Source organism: Triplophysa rosa, linkage group LG12 (genome assembly GCF_024868665.1).
Source record: "Triplophysa rosa linkage group LG12, Trosa_1v2, whole genome shotgun sequence".
NCBI classification, from domain to species: domain Eukaryota; kingdom Metazoa; phylum Chordata; class Actinopteri; order Cypriniformes; family Nemacheilidae; genus Triplophysa; species Triplophysa rosa.
In genome coordinates this window covers 20,119,695-20,133,886 of record NC_079901.1, presented here as the reverse complement: position 1 = coordinate 20,133,886, position 14,192 = coordinate 20,119,695, and the positions used below count along the sequence as shown (strand labels likewise).

At 38.8% G+C, this 14,192-nt stretch overlaps 1 protein-coding gene and 1 long non-coding RNA gene across 2 annotated transcripts in view; both read right to left on the bottom strand.

Annotated features, from left to right (window-relative positions):
• Window positions 1–28: 28 nt before the first annotated feature.
• Window positions 29–1,715, bottom strand: LOC130563041 (uncharacterized). Its single transcript, XR_008964030.1, has 3 exons — window positions 1,638–1,715; window positions 255–390; window positions 29–137 (listed from the first exon to the last, which is right to left on the bottom strand). It is a non-coding gene; the product is annotated as an uncharacterized LOC130563041 (long non-coding RNA).
• Window positions 1,716–3,036: 1,321 nt separating this feature from the next.
• Window positions 3,037–14,192, bottom strand: part of srgap1a (SLIT-ROBO Rho GTPase activating protein 1a) — a 76,981-nt gene continuing 65,825 nt past the window's right edge. Inside the window, exons 19-22 of the mRNA XM_057347589.1 lie at window positions 9,680–9,860; window positions 8,885–9,019; window positions 6,348–6,720; window positions 3,037–6,000 (exon numbers count right to left, since the gene is read on the bottom strand). Of these exons, the coding sequence (XP_057203572.1) occupies window positions 5,614–6,000; window positions 6,348–6,720; window positions 8,885–9,019; window positions 9,680–9,860 (1,076 nt within the window). The 3' untranslated portion in view covers window positions 3,037–5,613. The remainder of the gene's footprint in view (window positions 6,001–6,347; window positions 6,721–8,884; window positions 9,020–9,679; window positions 9,861–14,192) is intronic.

Here is a 14,192-nt window from a genome sequence, read left to right as displayed (position 1 = left end):
ATGTAATATTACATGCAAAATGCTCCAAACTTGCAGTCCTCCTGGAGAAAGTGCTGGCAGAGATGTAGGCTTGTGCAAGATGTCTTATATTTACAGCTGCCATGCTCTCCATTCCCCTTGTTATAATGGAAGCAAACCTGGACACAATACAGGGAAAGAAGAGACATGTAATGTACTGTATAATATTAACACACAAGATGGCCACATTACACAAGTCTTAATGCTCGACAATAACGAAACTGATAGATACTAACCTCTGGAAGGAATGAGTGATCATTCTGAAGCAAAAGTTGAAACAGTTCTCCACTTGTAAGCCCTTGAAGATCTTGTTTTTTAAGGAGAGCCAAATTGTATGCCGAGGCCAAGTCATGGGACTTTTTGCATTTTGCCCTAAGGTTGACATAACAGACAAATTCATGTTTTGAAAAGACGTAAATAATATTTTGAACTGTGATATACTGTTTTTATCAGCTATGGGTACTGTAGTAACCAGATTTTTATCGTACACCTTATAATACATAATGTCAAAATTCAAGATCCTGGTTAAATTCCTTACATTTGTTTTGTCAATATTGCGTTTATCTGCACTGAAAAATAACCACACATTGTTTATTTAAACAATATATTTTAAATCAGAGCCATTACTGTAAATGTACACCAGCTAAAGAAAACCAAACAAACATTTTTAGCAAGGTTTAGATCATTAGTTCTCACACTAGTTCTCACTGGATCTTACTGGAAGTTTTAAATTAACATTTCTACTGAACTACAAGGATGGAAGAGATGAACAGCAGGCGGAAGACAAAGTGGTGATAGAATAAAATGAGTTTATTGACTAATCCTAGGTGCATTATGGTCCGTCTGCTTTGACCAAGACAAATTCAATCCGTATTACCAAGCAAAGACAGTAGAGAAGCAGAAAGCAACTGCTTCACGTGTGACGTAACTATTTAACACTGTCATATAAATATAATTTATAGGCTATTCAAATGGCAGAGATTATAAAGACTGTTACGGTTTAATCAATTACTGCAATACTCTGCCGTAAACTCCCGTTTTTACACAGAAAGGTGAATATGTGTTTCGACACGAAGGACGACATTTTCAGACGCAATGATGAGTTTCACAGTTGCTTACGTCTTGACGTTGGTTTGGGACATTTAAACGGAAACGAAAGCGAAACGAATGTTGTGGTTATTTGGTGCCCCCTGGTGTTTGATACATGCGGCTTTAGACCTTAAATGGATTAATTCACCCAAAAATAAAAATTCTGCCATTATTTATTCACCGTGTCACTCAAAATCACATGGCCCTGTCTTCAGTAGAACACAAAAGAAGATATTGTGAGAAGTTTCTCAGCGATTTTGTGTCCATACAATGGAAGTCAAAGCGGAGCTAATGTTGTTTGGTTATCAATGTTATTACAAATATGTGTTCTGCAGAATAAAGTCATACAGGTTCGAAATGACAAAGGTGCTTAAACGATGACCGAATTTTCATTCTTGGGTGAACTATCACTAGCCTAGATCTAGTCTGACCAACTATGAATAGTTAGGACAAATCAGATTTTATTTTTCAGATTTAAATTAGACCAATCTAATTGTTTATGTAATTGTTAAGTAGTTTATTCGACCTACCACTGGCTACAGCCTGCAGAAATTGGTGCGGGCACAGAGCCGTTGAAGAACAGAGTTACGACACTCGCATAGCGTCCGTTGAAAGAATGGAATGCGGAAGTAACTCGTGTCATGGAGTGACTAATAGTCCCAAACACTGCACTGAAGCCCATTCGTTTCAATCTCTCCCATAAGCATTTGCTGTACAGCTGTTGAAATAACGGCATGTTTATACATTTTAACGAGCTGGCGGACATATCTTATATTCATAGATCTTCATATTAGGCTACTCCCCAGACAAAATGCTGCTTTAAATGTAGTCAACGTAGTAATTAGTGTACACGATATGCTAATATATTTAGCAAAATGTATGCAGATATAGTTGCCATTGTCTGTCCCGCTAAAATCCATTCAAATAGGTTGACAGCACGGATTTGTTTGGAACTATTGAGCGCTCCATGAACCACGTGACCATCGAGTGTCGTAACTCTGTTTTTCAACGGCTCTGTGCGGGCCTAATGTATCGCTGCGCCCACAACTCGTATCATTGGTTAGTGGGCGGGCCTAATGTTGTTTTACAAATGTCACCATGGCAACTGATTTTATACAAATGGCATATGTACAAGTAGTTACAACAAAATCTGCAGATTCTTTTTCTTTACGGCATAAAACAAAAAAGAAACACTCACTAATCAAAGCAAGTTTGTGACATCACAATAGAAGTTCTAATGCTTTCCATTTAAACATACTAGTATGAACCATTAGCTGTTTACTATTTAAACCATAACAACATTTCTTAATGTAGTTTGTTTTGGTCTTTCAGTAGGATTGAATGCAATTATTGTATATCATCTACTGCATCAACAGAAACTCACAAAATAATTTATAAATATTATAATGTACAAATATAAGCTTCAGGAGTTACATTTATGCATATGGAAAAATCGACTTACATCGCATTATAGTACTGTACATTGGTTTCTGAGTATGTGCAATCCCTGGGATTGAACCCATAACCTTGATGTTACTAGTGCCAAGCTCCAACCACTGAGCTACAGGAAAGCCAGAATTAACCCTTTGATAACCCAAACAATCTGTGATATTGTTGCATTCATTCATTGCACACATCTTATGCACATTAATAAACATTTTAAGATTGTAAACGTAAAAAAATATCACGGGTGAGCTGAAGGTTCTGTTATTGTTCAGAGAACCTGGTTGCCTAGCAGGCAATGTCACACAAGGACACTTAGGAAAGTCATAACAAGGGTTGGGAACCTGTCCTTGTTTTTCAGAATGCTCTGCTGCTCCTTGTATCCCAGCTCATTAGCAGTGTAACTTGGAAATCATTAAACCGCTGTTTTTGTTTTACACGCATTGTGCACATCTCACAATTTATAATGTAAATGATACCATAATCAAAACAATCCACACCACAGTGAACTGACCAAACGATGTTCTTTATTAGAAAGGAACTCTACAACTTAAGATGTTACATGCCAAATATACAGTCTTACGTAAAAGTGCAATGTCACCATGAATAAGCAGTATCTTTATTATTTCATCATTCATACAACTTAACTAGAAGCACGTTAGTAATCATTTATTAACTAGAATCCTTACATGTTATCTGAAAGATGAATGCCACAGCACAGAGGACATTTATGATGTTCCTCTAAAACCGTTTTTAAAGGCACTTTCACAAGTAGGCTACATGGTACAAAGAAGTACATGGACACATGGCCACGAGATCCTACTGTGTTTCGTTTAGCAGGGAAAACACTTTCTCAAAGCTTAGAAGAGATGTCCCTGTTTAAAAAACCAGCATATGCAGGGTTAGGTGTGTTTTGATGCTGGTTTGTGCTGGTTTAAGCTGGTCATGTGCTGGTTCCTCACCATCTCAAACCAGCCAAGGACCATCTTAAACCAGCACATGACCAGCTTAAACCTGCATGTGACCATCTTAACCCAGCACAAACCAGCATCAAAACATACCTAACCCAGCATATGTTAGTTTTTTCAACAGGGTAAACTATCTCAAATGTGTGTTGAAACAATAATATGGTTTATTAAAAATGGTACTCAAAAAGCTTTAGTATGTTCAGCAATCTTATAATTAAATGTTAAAAACTGACATTGCTTGTATTGTCCTTAAGAGTTGTGTACAGTATTTCCCTCTGTGTAGTTATGGACAGCATACAGTACACACTTCCGTGACACTATCTGACACATTTAATCAAATATTCTACCTAAATACGATTACATTTTTGTATAATTATATCAGTGAATACAGTACAAGCACACACACGCTAAGCTATTGTTGTGTTGTTGAAATTGTTGTTTTAATAATTTAAATGCACTTTCATGTTTATTTATTAATGCCAGAACGGGATAAAATAAAATTTAAACTTTTATACTGTATACATTTGGCTTTTCCTTATGTTGAAGTTAAAAGGCTGGCCTTTAGTGAGTGCAAATACAGAATCTTTAAAATGGGGCGCGATAATTCTTCTTCTTTGGGTACCTTGTGTGACATCATTTGGATGTGGTGCGGTATGTGACATTATTACACGGTGTGACTCTAAAAACACAATAAGAAACTTTTTACTATCTCATGAAAGTACTGCAATAACAGTCTCCAAGTCCATGGCTATTGTCATCATTCCTTTGTTTGGTGAAACGAGAAATATTGCCTTCAAAGGTTTCTAGAAAGTACTTGCATGTCCCAACTAAAAGGATTATCATTCATGCTTTATAAGAGAGAACCGAGCCAAGCGTTTAGACAGCTAAGCAGACCAGAAAAGCTTCTCATAGCCGTAACATTTTATAAGCAGCACTTGTAAAATAACTTTACCTTTTTGGCAGCTAGACTTTACTATTAACAGATTACATCTAACCAAGCAGATAAGTACTAAAAATATATATAAAGAAATATTGTTTCTTGTGAGCAACTGTTCAAAATTGACCTGGGATTAAACATTATAGAAATGTACATCAACTAACCCTTTTTATTGACACAATATATATATATTCTAAATAAGAAAATGAGTGAAGTTCTTAAAAGAAACAAAACAACTATTCAACTAAAATTTGTTTGTTCAACATGGATCTGATGTACGTAAACTCCCTGGGTATATATTCAAATATTATTATCAAAAATATAATATCCAAACTAAAGCCTTGCACATACAACTTAGAAGCCAACCGTCTCAAACAGCCAATCAGGATGCATCAAACATGACACGTGTCCTCGTGGCATTTCCAGCGTCACTTCTCGATTCATCCTCACTAAAAAAAAAAAAGTGTTGACTAGGCCGATTCAGCTAGACAAATTCTCTGAGATGTAATGACTACATTTCCCACAATCCTTAATGCTGTAAACACAAAGAAACCAAAGACCCAGCTTAGTTTCTGTATTATTCACATTTAGCAAGTTCCTAGTGGATGTAAACTGCTTATTTAGTCACCCAAACAACACAAGAAGTTGTAGTGATTTGTCTCTTTCTTATGTATTGTGTCAGAATATCTAAATCTATTCACACATATCACAAAACAAAGAGTGTGGACATGCATGCGAACTGAATTGCATTAGTTGCGGGTGCCTTTCTAGACTAAGAATGACATGTGACGAAGCATCTCAGGTGTCTGAAAATATCCCTTAGTTTGCTCTCCTGAATCATGCGTAGCATCTGCTGTATTGCAGTTCATTAAAAAAACCTATAATATAATTATAAGCATTGAATACACACGGGTCTTGGGCCCCACTAGTGAACTTGTTAATGCTGACCACAGTATGAGAGTATCAGGAGAACTATTTCTAGATCTGTTATAAAGTTTCTGTATTTAACCTATGTTTATTTCCATCCGTTCCTCAGAGCCAAAGAAATGGTGGAGACGACAATGGCACCACAGAAGAAATTGACGAACCACACAAAAATTCTTGATCTTGTTCCTCTCGGTCCTCTCTCGGTCCCTGAATGTCTCGCTCAGAATGAGATCACATGGTGCACGATTTGTCCAGTGGATCCTGCGAAGGAGGCGTTGGATGTGGCGCCGCACCCGTCTTGGGTATCGCGTTCACGGGCTTGGGCCGTAGGGCGGGGGGCTTGAGTTGCACCCCCATGCGTGGAGCTATGGCGGGCTTGAAGGTGCTCATGGTGTCGCCGGAAGAACTGGTGCTACGCCGCATGGCCGTCTCGCCGCCGGCGGGCCGCAGCAGGAGGCCGTGCAGCTGGCTGAGGGACTCGGTGGAACTGGTCGGCGTGGGAGCGTTCTTCATCTGCTCCAGGGTGTCCAGCACTACGTCAGGGGCGTGTTTGGCAGAATTCTGCCGTTCTAGTTCCTTCAGCTCATTCAGAGCTGTGTTCATCGTCTCCTCAATGTCCTAAAGAAGAGAGAATAGAAGAGAATCAGCAATAGAAAAAAAGCGGAAATAGAAACATGAAATATGAGAACTATAAAGTATTTTATTTCATTTTTTTATGAATAAAGTCAGTAAAATGACATCAGATTATGAAAGAGGGGAAATGAGATTAGAAAATGATGGTTGGATTCGAATTTGTGTACCCAGAGGGTATGGAGTGACCACAAAGCCACATCTCTGACATAAAATAAGTTGTTGTGTGCAGTTACGCATTAGTCATTAGTAACAGGAGGCAGCAACTAACTATGTTACAGGTCTGGGCCTGCAGCGCATGGTGTGAGCGGCGTCGTCGCTCGCCTCCCGCTGACCTGTGCGATGCTCTCTGGATCCAGGCCCTTGCCGTGAGGCTCAGAGAAGCTTGTGTACTGGCCTGAAGAGGTGGACCTGCGGATGGGCGGGCTTTCCATCTTCTTGATGGACTCGTGGCGGCTGATGTTGGTCAGACTGCCGTGGCCAGTGCGTCTGCGTCTCTCTGGGCTGTCCATGGGCATGTGCCCTCTTCCTCTCAGAAGGTCCCGTGGGCTGTAGTGGCCCATCACCGGGGAACCCAAATCTGGGTTGCCATGACTACCATGGGTACTACGGTTAGTGTGGTGGCCCTGGGAAGGATGGACCATGCAGTGTGAATCAGTGGGGCAGGCCGGAGGCCGGCGAGTCGGGGGGTTGCTTCTCTTCCTGTGCCTGCAAAACAAAGAGAAAATGCACATTTATAATACAACTAGATTTGAATTCCCTGATCTTGGTATACACATATTGCAATGGTGACATCATTGTTGTTCATTGTGCGTGCATCACTGTGCACAGCTAGTTATTTGTTTGTGATTTACTGTACTGTTTTCATAAAATTATCTTACATAGTGTAAAGAACATTCTGTGAAATATAACCTTGATATCTTTAATACTGTAAATTGTGTAGAGTAAAAAAAAGTGTATTTTTGAATTGTAAAATAGAGGAATTTCATTATATTGCTTGCAATGAAGGATCATACATTAAATATACATTTTACAATGTTATAGGTCAATAAAAGTATGCACATGTCCAAAAAGTTAGGCTTGTAATGCATATTGAACTGTATTTACATACGCAGGTAAACAAGCAGCTTGTGTAAAAAAAAGAGGTTCAGACATAAAAAATACATAATTTAATTTGCCTGTCCCTATAGCGCTTGGTAAATACTGAGATCTCATCGCTAAATGGTGAACATGGTTTGAACACACTGCCAGCCATCACACATTGCATCTGGCAACATCGAGCTTCCTGCTAACCTCTAGCGCTCATGCATAATTCGGGCATCTCCATAGTGTCTGTGGTAAGAGCTATTCTGCATATTCATGACACGATGCCTGTCAGGAAACAGTTTACAAGCCCTAATGACTGTGGATATCGCCGTATTTGATTAACCAAACACGCTTCATGGAAAAGATGCCTGATGTCAGGAACAAAAATGACATTTGGAAACCAAAGGGGTTGTGTAAAGCCTAAATATAGAGCTATTTTGTAGATATAAAGTTACTATTTAAAGGGGAACATGAAATGAGCCTAGGACATCCGCTCATCTTCGCACGGATGAACGGATGTCCTAGGCTTGTCGAACGACTTGAGGGCGAGTAATTCATGGCAGATTTTTCATTTTTCTGCGGAGTTCCTCTTACATATACAAGGTTGCTTCTTAGAAAAACAAAAATAATTATAATGTGTTGCATGTAAATGCACTGTTCGACTTTGTAATTAGACAACTTAAGCAACCTAATGAGTAAGTCTAAGACTAAGACTAAGTCGTCCCATAGAAACCCCCAATAATCATATAGCGAGATAAAATACTTGCATTACAGCTATGATTTAATTCTTAATTTGTGTTTAATGGGCTGTTGTAATGCTCTCATAATCATTCCGACAGTCTGTGATGGATGGCCATCAGTGATGACATGCTCATGTGTGCCTTAGTACGGTTGGGTAACTGTTGCGTGCGATTGGGTAGTAAACGACTTTGCTCATTGCTGTTGACCTCTAATTTTGTGTGATCTGTTGCATTTAATGGTTAAAGATAAAGTGTTAGTCATTTAGATGTCCACTAGGGGGCGGAGTGCACTAATACAATATTAGGATAACGCTGCATTAGGGACATTGTTTAGATATGCTAGCAAGTGTTCAAAGACAAAGTTGTGAAAGAACTTGTGAACTGGGGATTTTACAGAAAACCTTCAACAAACTACACTACTTTATATAGCATGCTGTCGAAAGTCCCCTACACTTTGTTAGCATCATTTCTATTGTGGAGACGGCAGCTACACAAAAGCATGTTGAAGACGCAAAACACCTAAGGACAAAAGCACTAAAATTATACAATACATGTTGTTGTAATATTATGGATATTCATCTCATTTTTAACCTGACAGAATTTTTAAAAATGTGATGATGGCTAGATGCTAGACGCTGTAAAACCGGCTTAAAAAATACAGGTCACTAAATTGAACTTTAAGGGATAGTTCACCCAAAGATAAAAATTCTGTCATCATTAACTCACCCCCTTGTTGTTTAAAAGAAGTATTGTTACGCTGAACACAAAATAGTATCCAAACAGTTCTGTGGCATCACTGATTTCCATAGTTCCATTCTTCAAAATATCTTGTGTTTAACAAAACAAAGAATTTTCTACAACAACGTTTAGAACAACTTGAGGGTGAGTAAATGAGGGTGAGTAAATTTTCATTTTTTGGTGAACTATCCCTTTAATCTAATCTCGGTTGTAGGGATTTCAAAATGATTCAAAGAGGACTCGCACATCATACTAGGAAATAAGTCCCTGCTAGCTGAAGCGGGTCTCGGATGTTATCATTCACTCACCTGCTGACATAAGCATCGGCTATTCTACCGTCCGTCGGAGACCCCATATCCCTACTGGGACATTTCTCCTCTCCGTGTCCACTGCTGGCCTCGCTGTCCGCCTTCTGACTCAGAGTGTCAGAGAATGTGTCGTCCCTGTCACAAACCACACATAACCACAAAAAAATGAAAACCACAAGTACTAAAGCAGATGTGGCTTATTGGATATTATGTCACATGCACGTTTCTTTTTCTGCATCAAAGACAATTCTGTCAGCTCGCGCTTTACTAACAGAGGATATCCTGTCTGTCTGTGAGCTGTCCCTCTGACATCTTTTTTTTTGCTTTGAAACAAACTCTTTTGCCAAGCAGAAAGTCTGACCTAGGGCCTCTTAAACTCTCTCTCTCTCTCTTCACAAGCTGTAAATTCTCTCAGCCCCTAGCGCCACGGGCCAGGAACGCACATCAACACAGGAGCGTGATGTGAATTATTGATACACACACAGTGTGGCGAGTCGGCTGGTATGAGCTCTGCTGTTGGCGTCACTCAGCACTCTGCCTGATCTATTAGATTTGCCCTCTTTATGAGCTATAATCTGTTCAACTAGGCGCCAACGGTTACCCAGCCGGAACAAGTTGTCATGACGATAAAGGGGTTTACTAGAGGAAGATGGTGCAACGCACGTGCACAATCAAACTGATGCTGAAGACCCATGATGACGCCGCTTATTTATTCAGCCAAAAATAAAAAGGCATCCTTGATCTCGTGTTCAGGAAAGATGTTTTGTTACCATCTCCATCGGTAGATTTACTCACATGTCCTGCACAACGATGTACTGGTGAGGAACTAGACCGTCTATGCCATTGTGTCTGCCCTCCCACCAGTCTTCTGATGCTCTCTGATACAGCAGTAGAGACGCCCCCTTCTTGAAGGACAGCTCACGTGCAGACCGGCCCACGTAATCAAACTTTGCGATGGCTTCGATGGGCTCGCCCTCTGTACACGAGAAAAGCCACAGGATAAAAAAGTTAATTCGATAGGTCAGAAGGAATGACATGTTAAGGACAATTTCCACATTTAACTTGCGTGTGATCAGTTCACTTCACTGATTGACATATGTTGTATGCAACGCCTAAAGGTGGATAATATGCAACCAATCGTGACCTGGTTGGTGGTTTTAGGTCGAATGAATCCAAATAGCACACATGAGAGATCTATCTGACCCTACCCGATCAGAGAACGGTGCCTATTGACGAGAACTATTTATAGTAATTTACATATGAAAGCTTCAGTGTTATGGCGCTCTCTCATTGGTCACTTCATGTGCATTTGCTATCGTGACCCCTCTATATGTCAACATTAATCGAAGAGACGGTACACTTCAATGCATAGCAAAACAGTATCAACCTTATTGCAAACGTAGTAATACAATGGTACCATGTCCATAAAACACATTGGTATTTTTTGTACAGTAAAGGCACAAAATAATAATATTCGTTTAAATGCAACCAAACGCACATTATGAATATATGCAAATGAATCCAATCTTATTCCAGCTTTCCTGCATTTTGAACTGCAGTCACACATAACCAATAAGAATAGAGGACGAAAAATGACTTAAGTAGAAATAATTCAATTAATTCAACTAGCAAGTACCCCTGGAATGCGGCAGCATCCTGCTGTTGAAATCCTGTAAATAAACAAATGCAACAAAACAGAAAATTCCATTTTCCTGCACAGCTATCAGAGGAAGTGATTTTTCAGTCTCTACAGTCTGGAAATGACAACGAGTCAATGAGACGTGACAGCCGTGAGCTCACTGTCTGAATTAATAGGGCTTCTTTGAGACCGGACACCTTGTTAATAAAGTGGAGGGGGATGGAGATCAATACAACACTCAGCTCTACGCCCGTCTCTGTTCAGATTTGTCTGACAGACGCTGTCAGTCACTGAGTCTGTCCATGTATCACAGTGCTTTAAGGATAAGGCTTGTGAATTGAGCGTGACTGATGTAGTAAAGCGTTTGGTCTTAAACCCTGTTAAATAAATAAAAGCACTTAGCAATTTACTTTTAATTAATTCTAGAAGTACAATAAAATGAGCCTGTGACGCTTTGTTTATGGTTCTGTTATTGCTCAAAGACATTAAAGTGTTATTCCAGCTCCCACTAGTTCATTGCACATTGTGTCATATGGAGTTGTTGTTTACCCAGGGGAGAGCTAACAACCCGTTATAATATATAATATATAAAGTTATACTGCTAACTGCGAAAGACGTGTGCGAGAAACAGGAAGAGATCCTTATGAAAATGAACAATGGTTTAAAATTAAAGGTCCAATGTGTCATTTTTTTGGAGGATCTATTGACAGAAATGCAATATAATCTACATAACTATGTCTTCAGAGGTGTATAAAGACCTTTCATAATTAAGCATTGTTCTTATGACCTTAGAATGAGCTATTTCTATCTTTATACACCACCGGTCCCCTTACATGGAATTCTCCATGTTGTTTCTACAGTAGCCCTATAGATCTTGTTTTGTAAATATGTTATCTCCATCGGGAAAGAAGCTACAACGCGACGACATCTTTGTCCTGGGTCAGCCAACGTAGTGCTGCTAAAGGGAGGGGTGAGCAGTTGAGTGAGCCATTGGTTGCAATTCGCAACCTCACCGCTAGATGCCGCTCTATTGTGGTCTTACCACGATAATCATTGTTTAAACTGTATGGTAAAATAAATAGTGATCAATCTGCCCAAAAGTTTATTTTTATACTTTATATTACTTTATACTATATTTTTACTATAATAGCACCAACACTTTTACTATAGAACACTTTGCAAGATGCAAACACTGGTCCAGAAGCACATTCCGTTGTTTTATTTATTTTATTTTTAAATACATATTGACAACATAAACGTTATGTGGCCCAAATTTAACTTCCGGTAGACCTCTGCAAAGAATTATTAACTGTTGAGTAATTTAGTACAATTAATATACAATAAAATAATAATATAAATTAATTTCAATATAAATTAAATATAAAATAAATTGTGATATTACTAGCAACTAGCCAGACCGATAACCAAACTTCAGGCTAGGCATGCGTGTCTGATGAATCTCTATAATTATATCTTGAATATTGTTGCCTTCCTTCTGAAACCTCGTATGTCCAAATTCGCTGTTTTTCAGGAAATAAAAAACCCACTGTACTTTTTCAACAATTACATACTGTGTTGTAGGGCTGTCACCATTATCAAATAATCGTCTCATTGCGATTGTTTGAACTCATCCTGATGGTTTCAGGTCATCGCAATTATTGCACATCTCTATAGAAGACACAAGGGGGAGCTGTAGTGCTTCTGCATATTGCATATTGTAGTCAGTGTGTATATTGTAACTAAAGTATGGTAATAATGGTAAGATGTACCACCACAACACCATCACTTTAAAAAAGAAACTTTAAAGCAAATACCATAAAATAACCTGCAGTACAATTTAATATTATTTAAAATAATCTCAGTGTGAAAACCAGCCTACCAAAATTTCATTAACATAGAAGCAACATTTATTGTAGTCTTGCAAGTGAGAGAAAAAAACAGACTAGAAGCTTTTCTATGACTGATAGCATTTTAATAGTGGCTTCAATTCACTCCTGATCAATTTACAAGTATTTGGCGGTTGTATTATTGACACGTAAAAGCCTAAACCTTAAATCTATGATGACCCCATTTTTTCCTACGTATTTCCAAGAAAAAAACATAATCTTATATTCAGAACAACACGGTCATTTCAAACCAAAATCAAAAATGTATGAGATTTAAATGTCAAATCCTTAAAACAGAAAATTAATCGTCATAATCGTCAAAGCCCCAAAACAGACAATTAGTCGTCATAATCGCAATGATTTGGACAAATAACCGTCAGCCAAATTTCATAATCGTGACCGCCCTACTGTGTTGTCGAAGTTGACAAGCCCTTTTTCATACTTTTTACTGGTTAAATATTTGCAAAACCAAGTGAAAAACAAAGGGTGACTAGTAATAATAATGATGGCAAAAAATAAACGTTTCTGACGTTACGTTTTCTGAAGTGGTCTATAATAAAACCACAGGGGGGTAGTTTCTCAGGCGGTAGATACTGTAAATGCACATGACAACTTTGAAGGAGCTCTTTTGAGCGAGGATTTAAGAAGATCTTGCACAATTGTGTAAGAAAAGATAAAACTAAATACGATTTCCATTAAAATGCTCTACAGAGAAGAGCCCCCACAGTACTTAGCTCACATTTATCTTACAATCTCACAGGTCGGTTGTGAATCGGCCTGCCGTTGATATCCCACATCTGTGCTAGCTAATGGAAACCCTGACATGCGAGGTGTATCAGGTATCACAAAGCATGGGACTGAGAAGAAACCCGTATTTATGAGTTCTACTTAGACGGGTTATGGGAACGGTCAAAACTAATCTATAGCATGTAGAGATGTAAATGAATGTCTGACGGTGATCTACTGACACGAATGACACGTGTGTGCGTTATATCCTATATATGAACAGAACAGCAGAGGTTTTGGGTTGTGTTTATATTACGACGTATACGGGATCTGTCTGTTTGGCAGTGTTTAGAAAAGGAGTGATTGGACGGATGATGGTGGTGAGACGTCAGGTTTGGCCACAAATAAGAGTTTAAAAACAGGTCAAGCCTTACGTTCAGGCTATCCTTAACTGGGGTTTGCACATTTTATGAATAAAGTATAAGTGAGGGTTGTTCATGCAAAACTCCTCCACAAAGCCATCCACCAAGTCAAAATAGCCAACCTCCTAGTCTATAATACCTTGTCTCCGAAGTATTTTTTGTCAGTCGTTTCACCAGAAATGAGTCTCTTACTTATCTGGGCTTTGTTCAAATCCCTAGCTCTCAATATGGGCAATGGTTTGCTTGTCTTAGCCAACCAATTAAATCCCATTTCAGCAATTTTTGAGATCAGAGCCTATTTGTTTTAAGATCCGCAAATAAGTGCAGACCTCAAAGAAACCAACTTCAGTGTTATTTGTTTAGTTTTGTACAACAGTCCTACAATTTCAATCTGAGAATGAACAAATTCTTTGTGTTTGGTCTTAAACAAGTTAAATGCTGTTTTGTACGTCAAAGAACTGAGACGGAACAGACTTCCAACTCCTCACAATAAATCAGGCAGAATAGAAACAGGCATTGTTCAGGTACAGATGGAGAGAGACAGGAAACATGTCTATTTTCAGTAGGGTACTGTGCAGGTCATTGCAGCGGCGATATTTTCCTCTCGTTTCTTTTGAAAAACAGTTGAAAAATTA